At 35.8% G+C, this 23,368-nt stretch overlaps 1 protein-coding gene across 3 annotated transcripts; it reads left to right on the top strand.

Moving 5' to 3' along the window:
- The first annotated feature begins 5,257 nt into the window (after positions 1-5,257).
- LOC113715594 (pentatricopeptide repeat-containing protein At2g22410, mitochondrial) lies at positions 5,258-13,180 on the top strand. 3 transcript variants are annotated; one of them, XM_027239835.2, is made up of 3 exons: positions 5,258-7,535; positions 9,829-11,885; positions 12,839-13,180. In XM_027239835.2, the coding sequence occupies exon 1, from the start codon at positions 5,432-5,434 to the stop codon at positions 7,520-7,522; it is 2,091 nt and encodes a 696-aa protein (XP_027095636.1). In that variant the 5' UTR covers positions 5,258-5,431; the 3' UTR covers positions 7,523-7,535; positions 9,829-11,885; positions 12,839-13,180. The 3 variants fall into 3 exon arrangements, with proteins under 3 accessions (XP_027095636.1, XP_027095634.1, XP_027095633.1); XM_027239833.2 differs by having other exon boundaries at positions 5,259-8,043; XM_027239832.2 differs by having other exon boundaries at positions 5,259-8,185.
- Positions 13,181-23,368: the final 10,188 nt, after the last annotated feature.

The raw sequence follows: 23,368 nt of genomic DNA, 5'->3' as shown, positions 1-23,368 counted from the left end.
AGAGCAAAAGTCCTAGGGTTAGGGTTAAACATCTAGCAAAATCACTGTTCACGCAGCCGTACTGTTCATCGCGGTACTGTACACACGTACTGTTCACGGCACTGTTCACGCCATTACTGTTCACGCAATTACTGTTCATGCCGTTACTGTTCACGGCTCAAGTTTTGACCCGTTCTTTCGTTTGACGTGCTATTCGCTATGGTTGAAAGGTTTGTTAATACGGTTATCACTGATCAAGTTGAATCAAGTTTTTCAGCACATGGGTCCCAGAAAACTGTTACTATATCTGAGGAAGATTATGTTAAATTCCTACAGTACCAAGCTACAAATCACGCATCTCTTCCCTCTGCTTCTTTAGCACAAAAAGGTAATGACTCAGGGATTATTGATTCCGGAGCTACTGATCATATGTCAGGTACTTCTAAAATTTTTTCTAATTTTCAAGAGTCTACTTCCTTTCCTCATGTTACTTTAGCTGATGGATCTACCACTAAAGTTAAAGGACTAGGCACTGTAGAAATTAATCCATCACTTCCGCTGTCTTCTGTTCTTTACGTACCCAATTTGCCCTTTAATTTAATGTCTGTTAGTAAGCTCACTAAATTTCTACAGTGCACAGTTACTTTTTCTCCTGATTCTGTTGTCATTCAGGATTTGAAGACAAAGAGGACGATTGGTGGAGGGCATGAGCATAATGATCTTTACTTTCTCAACTTCAATGGTCCGATAGCATGTCCTGCTACTGTTTCTCCTCTTGAAATTCACTGTCGTTTAGGTCATCCATCTTTACAAAATTTGAAAAAATTGGTTCCTACTTTGAGTCAATTATCTTCGTTAGAATGTGAGTCTTGTCAGCTAGGAAAGCATCATCGTGTTTCTTTTGCTCCTAGAGTCAATAAACGGGTTTCTAAACCATTTTTGTTAGTTCATTCTGATGTTTGGGGTCCTAGTCGAGTCACTTCAAAGTTAGGTTTTAAATATTTTGTAGTTTTTGTTGATGATTTTTCCAGAGTTACATGGCTTTATTTAATGAAAGATCGTTCAGAATTATATTCCATTTTTTGTGCATTTGTTACAGAAATAAAGAATCAATTTGGTGTGCTTGTACGTATACTTCGCAGTGATAATGCGAAAGAGTATTTTTCCACTCCTTTTAATACCTTTATGACTAAGTCTGGTATTATTCATCAGTTCTCTTATCCTCACACTCCACAACAGAATGGAGTTGCTGAAAGAAAAATTGGACATTTAATCGAAATTGCTCGAACATTGTTGTTGCACACGAATGTGCCCAAACAATTTTGGAGTGATGCAGTTCTAACTGCATATTATTTAATTAATCGCATGCCATCTAATATTCTTGGAGGTCAATTACCTCACTCCATTCTTTTTCCTCATGAACCTGTGTTTAAATTGCCTCCTCGTATTTTTGGATGTGTGTGCTTTGTTCATCAGCTTGCTCCCGAGATGGATAAATTAGATTCTCGTGCTATTAAGTGTATTTTCTTAGAATACGCACGAGCGCAAAAAGGATATAGATGTTACAGTCCAGTTTTAAATCGATTTTTTACTTGTGCTGATGTTACTTTCTTTGAATCCACTTCATATTTTATTAAACAAAGTATGTCTTGTGAGTTAGACCAGTGTCCCTCTTTTTCCTCTCCTGTTTTACCAGTCCCTTCCCCTTTATTACCTGAGTTATCTAGTCCCCCAGATTCCATAGCTCGATTATCTCGTCCTCATCTTCAAGTTTACTCTCGTCGTTCCATGGTTGAGAAAGTTCCTGATATGCCACATACTTCACCAATTAACTCTCAATCTTCAAATCCAGGTATGACGCCCTCTTCTGAGTTAGATCTTCCTATTGCTTTACGCAAAGGTAAGAGACATTGTACTTCCCATCCTATTTCTAATTTTGTTTCTTATTCTCGTCTCTCTATGTCATATTCTTCTTTTGTTGCTTCCCTTGATTCTATTTCCATTCCTAAGTCTATTACCTATACTCTTAATCATCCTGGTTGGAGATTAGCTATGCAAGAAGAGATGTCTGCTTTGGAACAAAATGGTACTTGGGATCTTGTCCCTCATCCTTCAGGTAAGCCTGTTGTTAGTTGTAAATGGGTGTACACTATAAAAGTGCAGCCTAATGGTTCTATTGATAGATTGAAGGCTCGTCTGGTAGCTAGAGGATTTACTCAAGTGTATGGAGTAGACTACTTAGAAACATTTTCTCCTGTTGCAAAGATTACATCTGTTCGTTTTCTTATCTCTTTGGCAGCAACTTATAATTGGCCATTGCATCAATTGGATGTGAAAAATGCATTTCTGCATGGCGATTTGGAAGAAGAGGTATATATGGAACAACCTCCTGGATTTGTTGTTCAGGGGGAGAATTCGCGGTTGGTTTGTCGTTTGAAAAAATCATTATATGGATTGAAACAGTCTCCGAGGGCTTGGTTTGGCCGGTTTAGTAGTGTTGTCATGGAGTTCGGTCTGACAAGATGTGGAGTAGATCACTCTGTATTTTATCGGCATTCTAATGCTGGTAAAATTTTATTAGTTGTTTATGTGGATGACATTGTGATTACAGGTGATGATGTTGTGGGGATCCAGAAACTTAAATCCAATCTGTAGGCAAACTTTCAGACAAAGGATTTAGGTCATCTACAGTATTTTCTGGGTATTGAGGTAGCTCGGTCTAAATATGGGATTTATTTATGTCAAAGAAAATATGTACTCGATATGTTGAGTGAAGTTGGGATGTTAGGTTGCCGACCTGTGGATACTCCTATGGATCCCAATGTGAAATTAGCAGGAGACCAAGGCGCATTACTTGATGATCCTAAGCAATATCGAAGACTTGTGGGTAAATTAAATTATCTCACTGTAACGAGACCTGACATTTCGTTTGCAGTGAGTGTTGTGAGTCAATTTCTTGATACCCCTCGTACTAGTCATTGGGATGCTGTTATACGGATTCTCAGGTATCTTAAGAGTGCTCCTGGAAAAGGGTTGCTATATCAAAATCATGGACACACTGATATTGAAGGATATAGTGATGCAGATTGGGCTGGTTCTGCCTCAGATCGAAGATCGACTACAGGATATTGTGTGTTTGTTGGTGGAATTTAGTGTCGTGGAAGAATAAGAAGCAAACAGTTGTATCCAGATCAAGTGCAGAATCTGAATACCGCGCTATGGCTCACACTGTGTGTGAGTTGGTTTGGTTGAAGAGCATGTTACTGGAACTTGGGTTTGAGCATAAACAGCCTATGAATTTAGTGTGTGATAATCAAGCGGCTGTTCATATTGCGTCTAATCCAGTGTTTCATGAAAGGACAAAACATATTGAAGTTGATTGTCATTTCATTCGAGAGAAATTGCTTGACGGGGTCATCAAGACATCTCATGTACCGTCTGTAGATCAATTGGCTGATGTGTTTACCAAGAGTTTAGGGGGTTCTAGGGTGAAATACATTTGTAACAAGTTGGGTGCTTATAATATATATGCTCCAACTTGAGGGGGAGTGTTAAGAGAATATAAGTATCCTTGTAGATAATAAATTAGTAAGGGTATTCTTGTAAATAGTTTGTTAGGTTTGTACTCCTATAAATACTAGTTGGTCACTTATAATACGGTGACTAGATGTTTTCCTTCCAAGATACCGATTGACAAGGGATATTCGTGATACCTCTAACCAGCTCTGATGCCAGCTGATGCGATAGACGGAAGCTATTTCGGATCTAGAGGAACACGATGAAGATTTGATGGAGTTGAACCCGAACTTGGATCACTCAAGAACAGATTTAACGGTAGAGGACGCCACAATCAAGTATGTGTGCTTGATTGATAAGTCACGAACAGCCTAAGATCAGCTCTAGGATGTTCAACTTAGCTTTCACAAGCTAAGGGAATTTGCCACAAGGAATGGACGAAATTCTGGAAATTTTATTCAATACTCTCAAAAACTGCATGTAACATGCGACTTCAGGCTACTTATAGCCGTGACTAAGACCTAATAGACTGGAAAAATAACAAGGAAAGTTCGGCCAGCCCCTTGGGCCTTCACTTGACCGAAAGCTAGCCCAACTAACTATAGATCATAAGCTTCGGGGGCGTTGGAGGGACTCCTTGAATCTCTTAGCTCGTGCTCGTGTCACTGGGTCTTGGGGCACCTTCACAGGGTCTACTTGTACACTTTGGGCCTCGGGCTCAACCGCATCAGCACGTGATCATTTTTTAAGGGTAAATTTGTCAAACTATATTTTATATAATCTGATCTATAGTCCTCCACATTTTATAAAATAAATTTTTTCATCCCTCACATTTTATAAAATAATTTTTTTCATCCCTCACATTTCACAAAATGAATTTCTCCATCCCTCACATTTCAAAAAATGAAATTTTCATTTCTCATTAGTTATGTGTGTGAATACATTTTTTTAAACACATGTATATGTCTATTTGATTTTGCTTAATAATAATAGCATAAACACATGTATGTAATTGGGCCCAACTTGTGGGCCATCTTCTCTTTTTGTATGATTATGACTAATATTTAACAATAGAACCTTAATTTGCATATTTTTACTATATTTTGACCGAAAATAACTTTATTGGCCAACTTGACAATGAATGCAAGATTATTTACTAACTAATACCAGATAAAATCAAATGATCACGTATAATATATGGTATTCGTATTGTTAAGTGAAATCAAATAGACACATACATATATTTATGCTATTTGTATTATTAAGCAAAATCAAATAGACATATACATGTGTTTAAACAAAATGTATTCACACACATTTTTTTTTTTAGGTTTTCCCTCACATACATAATTAGTGAGGGATGAAAATATTCATTTTTTGAAATGTGAGGGGTGGAGAAATTCATTTTGTGAAATGTGAGGGATGAAAAAATCATTTTATAAAATGTGACGGGCGAAAAAATTTGTTTTATAAAATATGGAGGACTATAGATCAGATTATGTAAAATATAATTTGATAAATTTATCCTTCAAAAATGATCACGTGCCTTGCACGTGATGGATTCCGGCCAAAAAATGATCGAAAACCTAGTTAGGGACTAAATTTGATCGATGTGAATATATAAGGGACATAAAATTATATTTTTAAAAGTAAGAGATGAAAAAAGTCATTTTATAAAATATGAGAGATGTTTTGAACGATTTTCCCATTAAAAAATTCAACGACTCAAATTGTACTACGCTATTTCGGTAGATCGTGTCGCACAATTTGGACTATTGATTTTTGAAGACAGGGTCTACCAAGCCTAGGATTTAGCGCGAAGGTGCAAATGATACCAAACCATCGGGTTAGCGCTTTAACGCGTTAACTTTGGTCATCTCTTAATTAATCAAACTTCTCTCCCGCCAAAGTTCCAATGCATTTGCTCACTTGATCAATGGTCATCACCACCCGTCTGAAGAAACTTCCTTCCAAACTACTCTTCTCAAGAAATCATCCCTTTGCGTCATTTTCTCAAACACTTTCCGCTCGCTCCAATTTGCCCCACTACAAAGACAACCCAGACAAGGCCAAGGACAACTGGAACACCAACCATTCTTTTGTCCTCTCAAACCCGATTCTTTCACTCCTTGAAAATAAATGCAAGTCCATTTCTCAACTCAAGCAAATCCAATCCCAAATGATCATCACTGGCCTCATCTCAGATGGGCTGGCGTCGAGTCGTTTGATTGCATTCTGTGCTCTCTCAGAAATGGCTGATCTTTCTTACTGCAAAACGTTGTTATGCAGTTTGCGAAACCCAAATGCATTTTCTTATAATGTTTCTATTAGAGCTTTTTCTGACGGTGAGAACCCGATTGAAGCTTTTATTTTATACAAGCAAATGTTGTGTGCTTGGAGTAATAGTGGTTTAAGGCCTGATAAATATACTTTTCCTTTATTGTTTAAGACATGTACTAGATTATCATTCTTTTATTTGGGTTTTGAGATTCTTGTTCATGTTATTAAATTGGGTTATGAGAGAAACATTTATGTGCATAATGCTTTAATTCATTTCTTGGCGTCTTTTGGGGAGTTGGACATTGCACGTATGGTGTTCAATGAAAATTGCGTGAGGGACTTGGTTTCTTGGAATTCTTTGATTAATGGGTATGTCAAGAGCGGGAAAGCACTCAATGCTTTGAGGATTTTTAGGGAAATGGAGACGGAGGGAGTCAAGCCAGACGAGGTTACTATGATTGGATTGGTTTTGTCGTGCGGGCAGTTGGAGGACTTAGTGCTTGGGAGAGAATTTCATCAGCGCATTGAGGAGTATGGGCTGAATTTGACCGTGCCTCTAGGTAATGCTCTTATGGACATGTATGTGAAGTGTGGGGAACTTGATGAAGCAAAGGCTTTGTTTGATAGGATGGAGAAGAAGACCGTGGTTAGTTGGACGACCATGGTTGTGGGCTATGCAAAGTTGGGGCTTTTGGACATTGCTAGAAAGCTTTTCGATGAGATGCCTGAGAAGGATGTTGTTCCTTGGAATGCTTTGATTAGTGGTTACGTCCAAATCAAACATTGTAAGGAGGCATTGGCTTTGTTTAGTGAAATGCAAGCCATGAATGTTATGCCTGATCAGGTGACCATGGTTAGTTGTTTATCTGCTTGCACACAGATCGGGGCGCTTGATGTTGGAATTTGGCTTCATCAGTATATTGAAAGGAATAACATCTCTATAAATGTTGCTTTGGGGACTGCTTTGATAGATATGTATGCAAAATGTGGCAACATCAGTAAGGCACTTCAGATTTTTAAAGAGATGCCAGCAAGAAACTCATTAACTTGGACAGCTATAATATGTGGTTTGGCTTATCATGGGGATTCCAGTGACGCTTTATCCCACTTCTTTGAGATGATTCAAATTGGACTGGTCCCAGATGAAGTTACTTTTCTGGGTGTCTTGTCAGCTTGTTGTCATGGAGGTTTGGTTGAAGAAGGTCGCAAGATTTTTGCACAGATGAGCTCCAAGTTCAACATTCCTCCCAAACTTAAACACTACTCTTGCATGGTCGACCTTTTGGGTAGGGCTGGTCTACTGGAAGAGGCTGAAGAGCTTATTAAGAGCATGCCAATGGAAGCCGATGCTGTGGTGTGGGGAGCATTATTTTTTGCATGTCGAATTAATAAAAATGTCGAAATGGGGGAGAAAGCTGCTATGAAGCTTCTAGAACTGGATCCTCAAGATAGTGGAATCTATGTCCTGCTTGCAAGCATGTACATCGAAGCAAATATGTGGCATAAGTCCAGGGAGGTTAGGAAGATGATGAAAGAAAGAGGTGTTGACAAGACACCTGGCTGCAGTTCAATAGAAGTCAAAGGTGATGTTTGGGAGTTCATGGTCAAAGATAAGTCACATCCTCAGTGTGATGAGATCTACCAATGTCTTATGGAATTAAAGAGACAGATGGAGCTTGTCGAATATTCAGCTGATGTGCCTCTCCTGGAATATGACCTCCTCATTAGCTCTAATAGCTGCTGCTAAGTCAACTGAGAAGGTTAGTTTAGAATGCACATCCGTTTTGCAAAGCTAAGAACAAGATTGAGAAGTTTGTAAAGAAGTGACTATTCAAATGTCAACTGTCAATTTTCAATTTTCTACCTCACAATAGTCCTGAACATGTTGTCTTGCTTGCTATGCAGTTTTAATGTTTTGTCAGTGTGATCTTTTCATCACTTCATCTTGTTTAGTTTCCCAAAGTTTGACCAGGTGTTTAATTATCTAAAAGTTGGCTGGCTGAAGAACTTAAATTTCTCTTAGTTATGCTGGCAAATTTTATGTTGCAAAAGGCTGCAGAGAAGGCATAGTTGATTAGGAAAAAATTCGGAAACATTTGTGATCCGAATGGAGTTAATTCTTGAACCGGTTGCATCCCCAACTTGGTCAGATCTACAATTGTTCTACTCAGTCAACAAGATGTCTGGAGGTTGCTTAGCATATGTCTAATATTCTCTGGAGATAATCCCAAATTTGGCTGTCTGTGGCTGCAAAATTTCAATGACCAGGTCTGTTGGAAAACAGAAACTCATATCCCATACTTTTTCCCAAATTTTAATCAGCAATAACTTGGCATGCTGTTCTAAGTATAATCAGTCACAGACAGAGGTAGTCAGACACCAGATCGATTCAATTGTCTGAAATAGAAAGGTATCTGGTAACATGTTCATTATTATTTTGATTCATTGTTACTAATTTGTCTATTTCTGATAAACTGGCTCTAATACTGAAGAACGAGGTAGCCATCTTTTACACATTCAATTTCCTGATGTATGTAACTTGAATTGATGTTTCAACAAATTCCAGTTACAAAATTATGTGCTGTTAACCATTATCATTAAGAGGTTGGATCTGTTAACTTTTGTACTGAGCTTGCAGAATCAACAAATATTTGGATACTAGTGACTTGTTGATCTATTTGATGATTTCAAATATGTTTTTTCTAATTCATATAGCTTGCTTTGGGCTCTAATGATAGTCATTAGTTATCAGTCATATTGTGAAATATGGAGAACACCTGACAATCTCTCCAATTTAACAAATTTAAATTTGCTTTTTGAATAGAATCTTAGTAGTGGTCTGTAACATTTGCAATCACTAGAGATTGGCTACAAAAACAGCAAAAAGTTGTCTTGTGGTGAGTTCATTTAGACTGTTTTTACCCCTGCATTGAAGGTTCACTTTTAGATCAGCTGTCTGCCGTAGTGAACATGTTAGTGAACTGTTTCTGAAGATATGCTCTGGCAGTAGGAAAGGGCCATGTTTCTTTGTATCCATTAGCTTGTTAGGGAGTGAAATATGAGAAGTCCTTTGTGCTGAACGATGCTCAATGCAAAATAAGTTTGCACTGCTTTGGTTTTCCAAGGCTGATTCCTGACTCATCCAGAAATCGGGATTCAAGGACCACCTTTCCATCCGAGAACAGGCAAGGGTGGAAACTTGACCATGGATATAAAAGAATGTGGACATTAAACTTTGGCCAGAAGTATAAAATCTCTCAAGCAAGATATCAACCACTTTTCCATAATTCTGTCTTCAATGTTTCAGCACATCTACTCTTTAGTCAGTGGACTTGTCATTAATGTTCTTGTACTTATGCAGCTTATTAGTACCAGGTAAGATCGGTTTTCCTGGGATTTGGAGTTCTGAATTATTGCTTTTAGGGATCATCCTTTGGTTTGTATAAACTTACTGACAAGGCATTTCCAAAATAACCCTTTGTCTGTGGTCCGAGAATTTCTCTGCCATTGTCTCAATATTTGCATTTCCTTATCGATATATTAGTTTTCCATCAACTTTGAGGACAACAGATTTTCTCTTGAGAAAGCTATTTAACAGTTTAGAATGTATTTATTTTGTCTTGTAATTTCTTAAACTAGTAGTTATAATGCAAAATTTTGAGGTCTTAAATAGGTAAAAAACAATCGGCAATCCAATACCAGAACTAGTCCATGACACCTAACTCTCTATTAAGAATCAGATTGTTGTCTCCATATTCACTATTGATATAAAGAATTCTCTAGTAAATTGATAACCCTATATAAATTTCAAGGAACCTGGCTTTTGTTGAAAAGTCTTCTGTTTCCTTCATTTAGCCAAAAAAATAAGGACCTTTAAACGTATTAAATTGTTTTTGACTTCATTAATCAATGGTTGACTTGCCCCTGCCTTCTTGCTTCTGTGGATCGTACATATTTGGCCAAAAAGCTGTCTAATCATTTTCTGGATAATGCACGTCTAATTAAGGCCTGATAATCTGATATTCCTTGTTTTTTCTATTTATTTTGGAACAGTGGTCTGCAGCCAACATGTCATCCATTCCTCTTTCCAGTTTTCTCAGCCCACAGAACACATTACTTTCATTGAGCAAACAAAGAAAGAAAGAAATCTGAGGGTCGGGTGTAGCTGAAGAAATTAGTTATCCCACTTGTTTTTATCCTGTCCAAGAGGGTTCATCAATATGAGATCCTCACACTTGACATAAGGCTTGTCAAATCGTTTCTGACATACACATTTAATTGAGCTGTTGCTAATGCTGATGCTGATGAAAAACAGTTGAGATTGGGGTCTCCTTTGATATTGAATCTGTAGTTACAGAGGCCAAAAATGATCCTGATATTGGTTCTTGTGAGAAAGCTGGGATTGATGAAAGAAAGGATAATTCCTTGCGCTATGCAGTTTCTAAGTTGTAAAAAAAGATTACCCTCTTCAGGCCACAAAACAAAGAAGCATATAGTTCAAGAAAGGAAATGCGGAATCTTTGCTATGGAAAAGGAAAATTGCTTATACCTGTCAGTGGACAGTTTCTTGTACTTATTTATAGGTTAAGCTCACTGAAATCCTTTGCTTATGCTCAACATACCCAAGAGTTTAGAGTTTTATTGACTTTGGAATCTTAGATGTCCTCATAGCACATCAGTTATATGGCCTTGGCTGATAATATGAATGAAGAATTAAAATAGCCCAAGGTGAAATGATTAGTATGCTGTTTTCATCTGCAGAAGAAGTTTAAGCCTAAGTTCTGAGATATTGTCGAGGCATTTCCTAATGTGAAGGTTTCAAAGTCATCCCCTAACTTGGTGGTGTAAATTGTTAAGTTTCTCATTTCTAAGAGAAAAATCTTGAAGGGATCACATACCTGATCAGATTTCTTATTGGTGCAACAAAGAATGTGCAATAGGAAAATGATGTTAACTGCTTTTGATCGAAATTTCAGCAATGGCTATGTCTGTCATATCAAGGAGGAGGAGATGACAGCAAAAATGGCTGAGGAATCTGGTCAAGTTTTTCTGAATGATGGAGCATGTCAATGCAAAGGTAGGTGTCCTTATGGATATAGTAAACAAATACATCAATTGGATATGCACTTGGTGACTCGAGTTGATTCTTTGCACAAGGGAGTGAGCTTTTTATAAACATTCCTTGCCAAGTCACTCGCTATGGGCTTTCCCTAGTTGCATAGAATCCTTGGTTCATTTAAGGCGTTTAGCTCTTTGTGGGGATGTAGACTATTCCAGCATCAAGAGCCAATCTCAGGATCTTGAGACCTTGCTGTTGAAGGGATTAAGAGGTGATGTTACACAGCCAGATACTACTTGGAGTATGGCAAGTTGAGACATATGCACGTAACTAATTATGCTACCTTCATCTTGCAAGACATCACTACAGAAATTTCCTCTCAATTAGATAATCTGGTCCGTCTTTCCTCTCCATTTCTCTGTTCTGTTGAAGTTACAGAAAGGATGATGAGAAGGTTACCCAAACTCCGTAAACTTAGATGCATGTTTTCACAGAAGAACACGCTGATTGTTAGGATCACAATCGCTTTCCAGTATTAGATTTTCTGTCAGAGCTTTGAGTCACTTAAAGTAACTATTGTGGCAGATTTCTTCATTATTTGGATTCCCCTCAAGTCTCAGAAAGTTAACACTATCAAACTCCTACCTATCATGGGATTATGTTTCAGAGATTGGGAGATTACCCAACCTTGGGTTCTCAAACTACCTTGTAGAGAGCCTTTGCCGGGAAAAGGTGGGACGTGAAAGAAGGGGAGTTCATTAAACTCATTCTTGAAACTTGACTCCTCAAACCTTGCCCATTGGAGTGCATACAGTGATGAGCTGCCCAATCTTGGATGGCTAGTCTTGCAAATTTGCAGGCAGCTTGAGGAGGTTCGTTGTGATTGTCTGCTATTTCTCAGACATTCTGCTGAGAGTCACTTAGAAGACTCTAATGAAGAACAACTTGAAATGGGAATTGAGCAGTGGAAGGTCCTCATAAATCGTTCACATTGGGATCTCATATCATCTTCATAATTGTGGTCAAGCTATTGGCTGATATCCTTTTTGCAGTAAGTGACTTTAATCTTTCCTATTTTCCTTGTATCTTCCTTTATTATGAAGCATCATGTACTTCTCCTATTACCCATTCATTGCAAGCTCTCTAACTTTCTGAGGAACTTTTGGCAACCATTGTGAACAGTGGAATTCTACTCTTAAATTGGTCATTTTACAGGTTTTAGTTTTGGGGTTGTGTATGTAGTCTAGATTTCTTCTGGTAGATGTTCACTACTCTATGTTTATGTCATTTATTCCTGATGGAAATGGAGAAGGAAAATTGCTAGTATGCAAACTTTCAAAATTTTGATGCCGTTGAAATAGTTTTCCACTGATATGCCAGGGAGAAAATACCATTTGAATGTCCATAGTAGGTCAGCTTCCCTAAAGACCCTAAAGAATCTGGTAGATTGATTAATTTTTTTCTTGTTTTGGGCCAAATTAGCTCTATTTCGAGAAATAATTTTGAATGGTTGTAGCAGCTAAGAATTCTGCACATGATGCATTTTTCTCAACATTCTCCATGGGGGTTCCAATTATTATCACAAATTCATCAACATAGTGTTCACACCAGCAAAAACTATGCTGGAAGCTCGTTTTTTAACCGAAATGGAATATATATACATACGGTGGTTTCATTGTTAAGTTTAGTGGTACTGCTTTGCATGTCAACACAAGTGCTATTTGGCCTGCAATTTGTGTCAAACAAAAATGCTAATGTAAATTGCCTAAGAAATTCACAACTAAGTATTAATAATTCCAGTTAGAAATTCAAGCTAAAGAACATCAGTTGTTCTATGTTCTCTTTTTTATAGACTGGAATTACTTCCCATCCCTCTCTCTTTCTCTTTCCGGGATAATGTAAGTTCAAATGTCTGCAGTTGGCTGACTGGTCATTGAAATATTTGGTGTCCTAGACAATTTAAGACTTTGCATTGCTTAACTGACATGCCAATATTTGTTTCAGGTGCTGTCTAGAAAGGCCGCGGTGGACCTAAAAATGAATAAAATGAAAGATTTTTGGAAGCTGTCAGTAAAGGATTTTGGCTGACCTCAAGGAGTTCTCACGAAGGTGATTTCAATTATTTATAGCTAGCAGCAGATTACAATTCTTATGCTTGGAGTTACATCTGAAATTGCTCCAGTATGATTCTGTGATGAATATGACCTGATAGCTAGCTGAATAGGCAACTCAACTCTGATAATAGATTTTTACAGCTAGTAGCCGAATGTAATTCATATCTTTGGAGTTATGTTTGAAATTGATCCTGTATGGTTTTATGATGATTATGACTGGATTGAAGTGCTACTTATTGTCTTCTGAGTTCTGAGAATGGTTGAACTTAGGGGCCGCTTGGTTAAAGGGTTTGGGAATCACAGAATGGAATAAATCCTTTATTTGTTGCTTGGGTTAAACCTATTGAAATGCAGTTTTTGGAATCATTTCTAAAAAATCGGACTTCTCTCATTCGAGAACAAATTGGGAGGTTTTGGACAAAACCCTCAACTGATTTCCTCACAACATTAATGACAGACCTACCCATCACATGCAAAACTCCTCTACCCTCTCTTTCTCTCTATCACATGCCGTTCCCTTTGTTTTTCTTCTTCATCAGTTTTTCTATCTCTTCTTCTTCATCATATAGTCTTCATATCTTATTCAAAATCTCTTAAAAAAAAGATTTAAAGTAGATCTAAATGGATTAATAGTGGACAAATATTTTCAGTGGGCAAAATTGTTCAACAAGATCTCCACGAGAAAGATCTCCAAGAAAGACCTCATTTGCACTTTGTCTAGATTCCTACCGCAGGCAGTGGGGAAAAGTTCTCTTGAAACAGTGGTAAAAGAAAAAAAGAAACTGTGGTCAAGAAAAAAAAAACTGTGGTCAAGAGTGTCTTAGACGAAAAGAAGGGTATTCGTCGAGGTTTAGTTCATACATTACAGGATGTTCAATCTATCAAGAGAATTATTACAAATATAGATGAAAAGAGTCTAAGATTGCAGGGATCAATCTTATATGCCTTTAATTCTCGGTATTCAAAGGCATTAATGTCTTCTATGCCTTTAAGTCGTTTATTTTATAAGAATTATTATATCAGGGATAAATTTAAAATTTAATTGCATTTAATTCTGAAATACTTATCAAACCAAGCATCAGGAATTGAAATGATGCTAATTTCAATGTGTGAACCAAACTAGATATTAGAATGAAAAGTTTAATTCCAAAACTATCTATGATTTCATTTTCATTTCCGATTTGAATCTGTGAAACAACCACCCTTTAGTACTTTCAGATTTGTTCTTATGAAGTGTATATTTTTCTTAAAGAGTAGCGACTGTCTACAGTCAATGCACACAAGGATGCATGTGTTGTGACGAAATAATGAACAGGATGCGAGTATGAACCTACCATGACGTGTACATTCCAATGAAAGTATGCAATTATGAGAAAATCATCTCTGGCAATCAAAACCAGTGGTCGTCATTTATCTAAGCGCCTGATCGATGTTTGATACCACATTTACATATAAAAAAAAATATTTAACGTTTCATTGAAAAAGAATATATGCTAAAATTTATAAACCCATTGTCATGAGAATTTTTGGTGAAGTGTTAAAGCCTATTTGTTTTCAATTGGAGTAGAACTCCTTTATTTGAAAATTGAAAACAAAAATAATGATCAAAATTACAGTTTGTGTTGCAACAAATATATGTTAATTGATTACACTAACAACTTTGATGGCCCTTTCTTTTTATATATATTTCCCCCAATAACTCCTATGGTGGTACAAAAAAAAAAATCACTTTTAAGGATATTTATGGGACTAGATGCATGAATGGACTGTTGCATTATTTAATTTTTTTAATACTATTTTAATTTACAATTTCATTTTGTCTTTTATAATTTTTAGATTTTCTAAACAAATAAAGTCAAAGTTAATACGAACCCAACCGCTTGAAGGAAGTCTCATAGTCCACAGGTTCCAAAATCTAGACGATTGTTCCAAGTTTGAAAGGTGCAGAATCCTTAAACCCTTTAAACCCCTTGATTGTGACTCAAGAATGATTCTTACTCATAATAAGTGATGAAAGGACACTTAGGACGTAGTTAGAAAGGCGTTACTAACAAGTGCGATTCTTATTTGATAACTCTAATTCGAATACCTTTGATAAGTCTAATTCGAATACCTAAAACTTACTCTAAAGTATTCAAAGGTTGCTTCAAGGAGCCAAGGGAATTTCTCTCTAGTGTTTGCTGGAAATTTGTCTAATCTTTATTACTGAAATCCGTGGCCTTTAAATAGGCTTACAAGCGACGCAAATCCTACTAGGAATTGGAAGCTAATTCGGCTCATTCAAAACCCTAAGCTAGCCGAACATTAATCCTACTAGAATTAGGAAAGCTTAAACAAAATAGCCACTAAAGTAACTGACTAATCGACTAAATACTAAGCTCAACATGAGCCAGGCGCTACCTCCTAACTAGTTAAATGACAAGTAACTAAACTAATTACAGCAATAAGACTAACACTAGAACTAATGAAGAAGTCATTCCTCTAGCGCTTGCAACATGTTCACGAACTTGATTTGTTGATCAAGTCCTTCTATAGTAGAACTCCCGGCTTGCTCTTGCACAGATTGAACAAAAGCTTGTAGTCCAGCTTGCAACCTCTTAGCCCGTGCTTGAGTCATTGGACCAAGTGGCACTTGAATGGCACGCGAACCACCATTGAAACTCAACGAACCATGTGAACCCAAGCAGTGACGGAGCCAAGATTTTTTCTTTGGGGGGGGGGGGGGGCGGGGGACAAAATTTTTCGAATAAAATTATTTTAATATGTTATGTTCAAAATAATTTTCATTTATTTAAATATATGGCATCTTAAAATATCAAATATTAACTTTAATTATAAAGATATGTCTATTTCATAAATATGTAGCATAGTCATAACTAAAATTAAGACAAGAAATAACCTTTGATTAAATATCTTATAACATCATAAACCACCTAAGTTGCACATTATGAGAAGATGCTCCAATATGTCACTTGTGCAAAAACAAAAATATAACTATGCAATATAAATATAACTATTTTCAATTAAAAAGAGATAAAAATTATGTTAACATGTCTTGAAATTTCATCCTCTTTTATTAAACGTAAATTGAGCTTTACGTTCTTTTATAGAACTAAATTCATCTATAATTGAATCAATGGTAAATTTTCGAACAACTTCCTTTTTTTATGTGCATTGTTAGACAATCATTCAAGAAATTATCTTTTATCTTGTTTTGGAGTTTTGTTTTGATTATCTTCATAATTGAAAATGTCCATTCTATAGACTATAGAACGAAGCTCGGATTTTTTCCTTGGGAGGGGGGCCAAAATTTTTTTGAACAAAATTATCTTAATATGTTATATTCAAAATAATTTTCATCGATTTAAATATATGACATCTTAAAATATCAAATATTAAATTTAATTATAAAGGTATGTCTATTTCATAAATATGCAGCATAGTCATAACAAAAATTAGAACAAGAGATAATCTTTGATTAAATATCTTATAATATTACAAACTATCCAAATTATACATTATGAGAAGATGATCCAATACGTCACTTGTGCAAAAACAAAAATATAACTATGCAGTATAAATATAACTATTTTCAATTAAAAAAAGATAAAAGTTATGTTCGCACACCTTGAAATTTCAACCTCTTTTCTTGAAAGTAAATTGAGCTTTACATTATTTCATATAACTACATTAATCTATAATTGAATCAGTGCTAAATTTTTGAACAACTTCCTTTTTTGATCTATATTGTTAGACAATCATTCAAGAAATTATCTCTTATCTTGTTTTGCAGTTTTGTTTTGATTATATTTATAATTGAAAATGTCTGTTCTATAGTTGTAGTTGATACATGAAGAGTGAAAACAAATATAATCAATCTGTCAACAACATGATAGATGACTCAATTTCTTGTCTTTACCAAGCCTTCAAATAATTATTTGTATATTTGTATATGGGTCAACAAGAGGATGGATCACTAATTTTAAATTTGTTTTATCAATTAGGCTAAGTTGTATATTTGTATATGGACCAATGAAGTAATTATTTTTATTTTAGCCCATTCATAATTATGAATTGAGTCTTTTATTATAATATATCAAATTGGGTCAATTTACTATGGATCATGAAATTATATGTTTAATTTTTTGCATGTTAAATAATTAGCACAATAAATAAATAAATAAATTTTTTTGAAGAAAAAATTAAATCAAAGGTGGCTAATTCATACACACGCACACACACACATATATAAACTCTCATAATATAAACTAAAATTGTAAAAAATTAGGGGGGGCCAACTTTGTCTTATACATATATTTACATACTATGAATTAAAAATTTCAAAACTTAGGGGTGGGCCATGGCTCCCCTCAGTCCCCCCTTGGCTCCATCAATGAACCCAAGGCCTTCACTTGGACAGCATCTATGACTACATCAGTCCCCTCCTCTTGAGAAGAATTTGTCCTTAAATCGCGATCATCACCTACATCAAACGGACTCAAATCAACAACGTTAAAAGTTGTACTAACTCCATACTCACCTGGAAGGTCGATCTCATAAGCATTGTCATTGACTCGCTTAAGAACTTGAAATGGTCCATCTCCACATGGAAGGAGTTTATTCCTTCGTTGCACTGGGAAATGTTCTGTATGCATATGAAGCCACACCCAGTCACCAGGTTCAAATACCACTTTTCATCTACCTTTTTTGCTTGCTTAGCAAACTGCTCTGTCTACTTTTCAATATTTAAGCGCATTTTTTTATGCAAATTTCGCACCATCTAGACTAACACGTTCATTCAAAAGTAAAGGCATTAGGTCCATAGGGGTTAACAGGTTAAAATCATAAACAATCTCAAAGGCGAAAACTGCGTAGTAGAATGTATAGAACGATTGTAAGCAAATTCAATATGAGGTAAACAATCTTCCCATGTTTTTAAATTCTTCTTAATTAAAGCTCGTAACATGGTAGAAATAGTTCGATTAATAACCTCAGTTTGACCATCAGTTTAAGGATGACTAGTAGTTGAAAACAACAATTTAGTTCCTAACTTAGACGAAAGTATCTTCCAAAAGTAGCTAAAAAGTTAAACATCTCTATTAGACACAATCATAAGAGGTATGCCATGTTATATAAGTATCCTTTTAAAGAACCAGTCCGCAACATGTGCAGCATCATCAATTTTGTGGCATGCAATAAAATGAGACATTTTAGAAAATCTATCAACTACCACAAATATAGAATCATGATTTCTATGAGTTCTAGGCAAATCAAGTATAAAATCCATAGATAAATTTACCCAAGGTTTACTAGGAATAGGTAAAGGTGTATAGAGACCATATGGGTTAACCTTAGACTTAGGTTTCTGGCATTGCAAGCATCTCGCTACCTCCCTCTCAACATCCTTCTTCATGTGTGACCAAAAGAAGTGTTCTTGCAAAATATCAAGTGTTTTAGTCACTCCAAAATGGCCCATTAATCCACCACGGTGAGATTCCTTTACTAGCAAATCTCAAATGAAACCACTAGGAATATAAAGTTTATTGATGTAAAACAGGTAACCATCTGACACATAGTATTTGCCGTGTCCAGCAGTGGCAGAGCCACGTACAAGCAAGTGGGGTCAATTGACTGCACTTAACTTTGAAAACTTAGTTCTTAGGCTTGGGAAATTTGAAAAATTTTAAAGTTGCATCTTATTTGACCCCACTATATTTTATCAAATTCTCTTTCCTATATACATTGATCTCAAAAATTTGAAAATTCATAATTCTTACCATCACAATAATTTTGAATTTATTTCAAATTATCTATGGAAGTTAGTTCAAGAACAAAATCATCTAATATTTTCAAACACAAGGGGTGAACTTTCTTGAGTGGAGTGAGAAAACCAATTCTTCAAATCATTTTTTTTCCAAACTTCAAAGTCTTCAAAAACAAGAATTATTCAAGTGGATGGTAAACTTTTTATTTATAATACGAAATTAAGTTATTATGATTTTTATTTATAACAGGGTAAAGATAAATTTTGTAAAAGAAACCTGTAGAAGATCAAGTTGATGGCCATTCATAGATTATTTTAAAAAAATTCAAGAGATTCAATTACTTACATTGAAAAAATGCATTTAACAAAATTGATAATGAATTGATTTTGCAACATTTTTTTTTTAAAAAAAAGAGTACTCGTAAGGTATAGTTATAACCTATATATAATGTTAGTAGTTTTTTATTTTTTTAAAAATAAATTTTACTGTACTAAAATTGACCCCACTTACTGTGGGGTCTTAGCTCTGCCCCTGGTGTCCAACTTCCTTACACAAAGCATAAACATCTTTAAAATTCATGTCAGTCGCGCATAAATCATTAATCATTTCAAATCCTAGTAACTTAGCATTGAGAGAGGTAAGTAAGGCATACCTTCTAGATAATTCATTGGCCACTACGTTAGTCTCACCAAATTTATATTTGATAATATAAGGAAAAGTTTCAATGAATGAGATTCACCTCACATGCCGTTTGCTCAATTTATGTTGAGACCTAAGGCACTTCAAAGATTCATGGTCGGTGTGAATCACAAACTCTTTGGGCTACAAGTAATGCTACCATGTCTCTAGCGCACGAACTAGAGCATACAATTCTTTGTCATATGTGCAATAGTTAAAAGAAACACCACTTAGCTTCTCACTAAAGCCAATGACTAGACGACCACCTTGCATCAATACTGCTCCAATTCCAATACCTGAAGCGTCATATTCAATTTTAAATATTTTAGTAAAATCAGGTAATGACAAAATAGGTGCATGTGTGAGGTGTTCTTTAAGTGAATCGAAAGCTCTTTGTTCATCTCCTCCCCAAACGAATTTCTCATTCTTTTTAATGATTGCTGTCAATGGGGCAGCAATTTTGCTATAGGATCTCTCACAAGTAGTCTATAGAAACTCGCAAGTCCCTGGAAGCTACGAACTTCACCAATAGTCCTTGGAACCAGCCACTCACGAATTGCTTTAATCTTACTATCTTCTACTTGAATTCCTTGCGAACTAACAACAAAACCTAAGAACACAAGTTCATTAGTACAAAAAGTGCACCTTTTAAGGTTGGCATAAAATTATTCCTTTCGAAGTACTTCAAGCACAAGTATTAGATGGTCAAGGTGCTCTTCTAGACTCTTGTTGTATATGAGTATAACATCAAAATAAATGACTACAAATTTCCCTAAGTAGGCATGCAACACATGATTCATCAATATCATAAAAGTATTAGGTGCATTAGTTAACCCAAAAGGCATAATCAACCACTCATACAAGCCATAATTAGTCTTAAAAGTTGTTTTCCATTCATCACCCTCTTTAATATGATTTTGATGATATCCACTTTTAAGATCAATTTTTGAAAAGATGACAGCACCATGCAACTCATCTAACATATCATCTAAATGAAGAATAGGGTGATGATACTTTATTGTAATTGAATTGATGGCTCTGCAACTAGTACATATCCTCCACGTTCCATCCTTCTTGAGGATGAGTATAACTGGCACAGCACACAAACTTAAACTCTCTCTCGCCCAACCATTTGCAAGTAGGTCCTCAACTTCCCTTTGAAGTTCCTTCGTTTCCTCAGGATTGTTTCTATAAGCTGGTTGATTGGGTAATGGCACTCCAGGAATTAAGTCGATTCTATACTTGATTCTTCTAATTGGTGGTAAACCACTAGGCACTTCTTCAAGAAATACATCTCCAAATTCCTGCAAAAGAGACACTATAGAACTTGGCAAAGAAGATTTAGTGTCATTAGTAGGAACCAAAACCTCCTCGCTTAGAAGCACAAGTAGGGTTCGGCGATGACAAAAACTCTCTCTCATATCTTTGGGTTTGGCAATCAGAATTTGTTTTCTCTCGGTTTTTACCTCAAGATTCAAACCATTATTAGCCTTTTTCCCCTCATTTTCTTGGATCCCTTTGCTGATTTTCTCTTGGTTCTCTCTCTTTTTCTTTTCTTAGTGTTCACATCATACTCTCTTTGCAATTTTACTTGATCCTCATACACTTACTTAATTGATAGAAGTACAAGGCTGATTTTTCTATCATTGTGCACAAAACTATACTTATTGGTTCGACCACCCTCATGACTTGCATTCTTATCAAACTCCTAAGGTCTACCAAGTAAAAGATGACTAGCTTGCATAGGTATAATATCACAAAGAATTTCATCCTCATATCTACCAACTCTAAAGGGAACAAGTACCTAATGTGACATATGAATGTCATCACAATTGTTAACCATAAGGCTTAGGATACTCATGAGCCTCCAAGCCCAATGTTTCAACCATCAACACACTTGCAACATTCGCACAGCTACCCAGATCAGTGACTAAACTACACACTTTGCCTTTAATGTGACAACGAGTATAGAATATGTTCTCCCTTTAAGTAACATCATCTTTGACAAGTGTCCATTTTACCTAATAATTTATGCATATTTTAATTTATTTATAGTTAATTCTGAGCTCCTAAGGTAATGTGAGTGACCATTTTGATAATATTTGATGCCTTTGAATAATGTTGAGAAGACTAGTGAATTCGTCCTTTTTAGTTATTAATGTTTATCATATTTTGGTAGGGATGAAGGAGCAAGGACAATACGGGGCCGTTTACAAAAAGTCATCATCAGATTAGATGAGAGTATATGGGGTTGGACAGTGAATTTCGAATCAAATATCAAACCGGATACCTGCTAGAAGGTCTTGCAACAAAAAAGGTGTTGAGCAGTATACAACGTCATATTGAGGGCGTGAAGTCAGATAATCATACCAAATACTCGTTAAAAGATTTTTCGAAAAAGAGTGTTTAACAGTATACGGCGCCGGATAGTGAAATTCGATTTAGATACCGCGTCGTATACTTGAGAAATCTGCAATTTGTGCAACTTGCACAACTTGCAAATATCTTTTCATCTTTCTTTCTTGCAGCATCTATGATGTTTTGGCAGCAACTTTTTGGGTCTAAGACATCAACTTTTGTCAATTTTGTGTCATTACATTTCACAATCTTGACTCCTCAAGACCAAGCCAAGCTTCTTGTGGAAGATTCAAGAAATCTTGAAGATTATAAATAGAGGAGCTTTTTGTCTTAGAAGGAGCTTTTGGAAGCCTTTAGTTTCCAGTTAGTTTTAGAGAGGGAGAGAGCTTTGGAGCAAAATAAAGAAACAAAAAGGGTTGTGTCTTGCCATTTGAGGCAACACAGAAACCCACCACACTTATAGCCTTTTCCATTTCTCTTAGTTTGTAGGACTAGTTTAGGATTTGTATCATGTATCTATTCTTGTAAAAGCTGAGCAAGGAGGAAGATTGGGATGAAGAAGGGGCACGGTGGAGGCTGTAGTGACAAGGGTTATCCTCTTTCCTTTAACTCCATGTTTAGTGCATCTACTAGTTTGGATACTATGTTGTTGATGTTGTTTTGAAGTTTATACCTTGGATATTTGGTTGAACTATCTATGATTGCTATGTGTTGATTTCTTGATTATTTTGGGTATTATCTTGATTGAGTTATTTAGCACTTTTGTTCTCAAAATCATGATTAACTGGCGACTAATTGTGATAATCTCAAGGTGTTAGATTTGCAGTGAAAATTAGAATTTGACGCTAGTTCATGAAAGTGTTAAATTTAGGGAGTACACTCACGAAAGTAGAGGTGCACCGTTATGGCTTGTTTTGTAGTAATTTCATAGAAGTAAATGAACTTATAGTTGATTTCATAAATACGAAAGTAGGTATGGATTAACTATAGGTATAGTTGGTACATCGACAAAAGTGGATATCACGTACACTAGGAAATTACACCATTATTTAACCGAAATTTTAGTACTCAATTAGTCAAGAAGTTGCACTAGTATGAGTAGATAGGGATTCCATTACCCGGGGAGCTTTTATTTGTATTTTCTTCCCATTAGTAGTTTAGATTTGTTGATTTTAATTTGTTGGTAATGTAAATAATAGAGAAGCTTTAGTAGTTCCGGTAATTGTTCGTCTTTCTTGTAGGTTTGACCCTAATTACCTTATACTCGCCCAACCCGTATACTTGTGAAAAATTACATGTGGCGTAATTTAGGAGATTATAAATTTAGAACTTGACTATGGATTGAACTTTATTGTTGTATGCATACCCCGCGCATATCAGTCTTTAACATGTACAGCCAAAGTTCTCCTTGTAACCAAGCCTAAACTAATCATTTCTTGTGAATCATCTCCTTCCTCAACTAGTAATGGCATGTCTTTATATTCTTCTTCATCGCCTATCACAATTTCTCCACTTGGAAGTACAAGCATTGCCCTTTGATTAAGACATTGACTCGCAATGTGTCCAAGCCCTTGGCATCTCCAACACTTAGTATCAATTTGTCTCGGTTTCGGTGTCTC

This window comes from Coffea arabica, chromosome 11c (genome assembly GCF_036785885.1).
Source record: "Coffea arabica cultivar ET-39 chromosome 11c, Coffea Arabica ET-39 HiFi, whole genome shotgun sequence".
NCBI lineage: Eukaryota > Viridiplantae > Streptophyta > Magnoliopsida > Gentianales > Rubiaceae > Coffea > Coffea arabica.
This window is presented reverse-complemented; position numbering and strand designations above follow the sequence as displayed.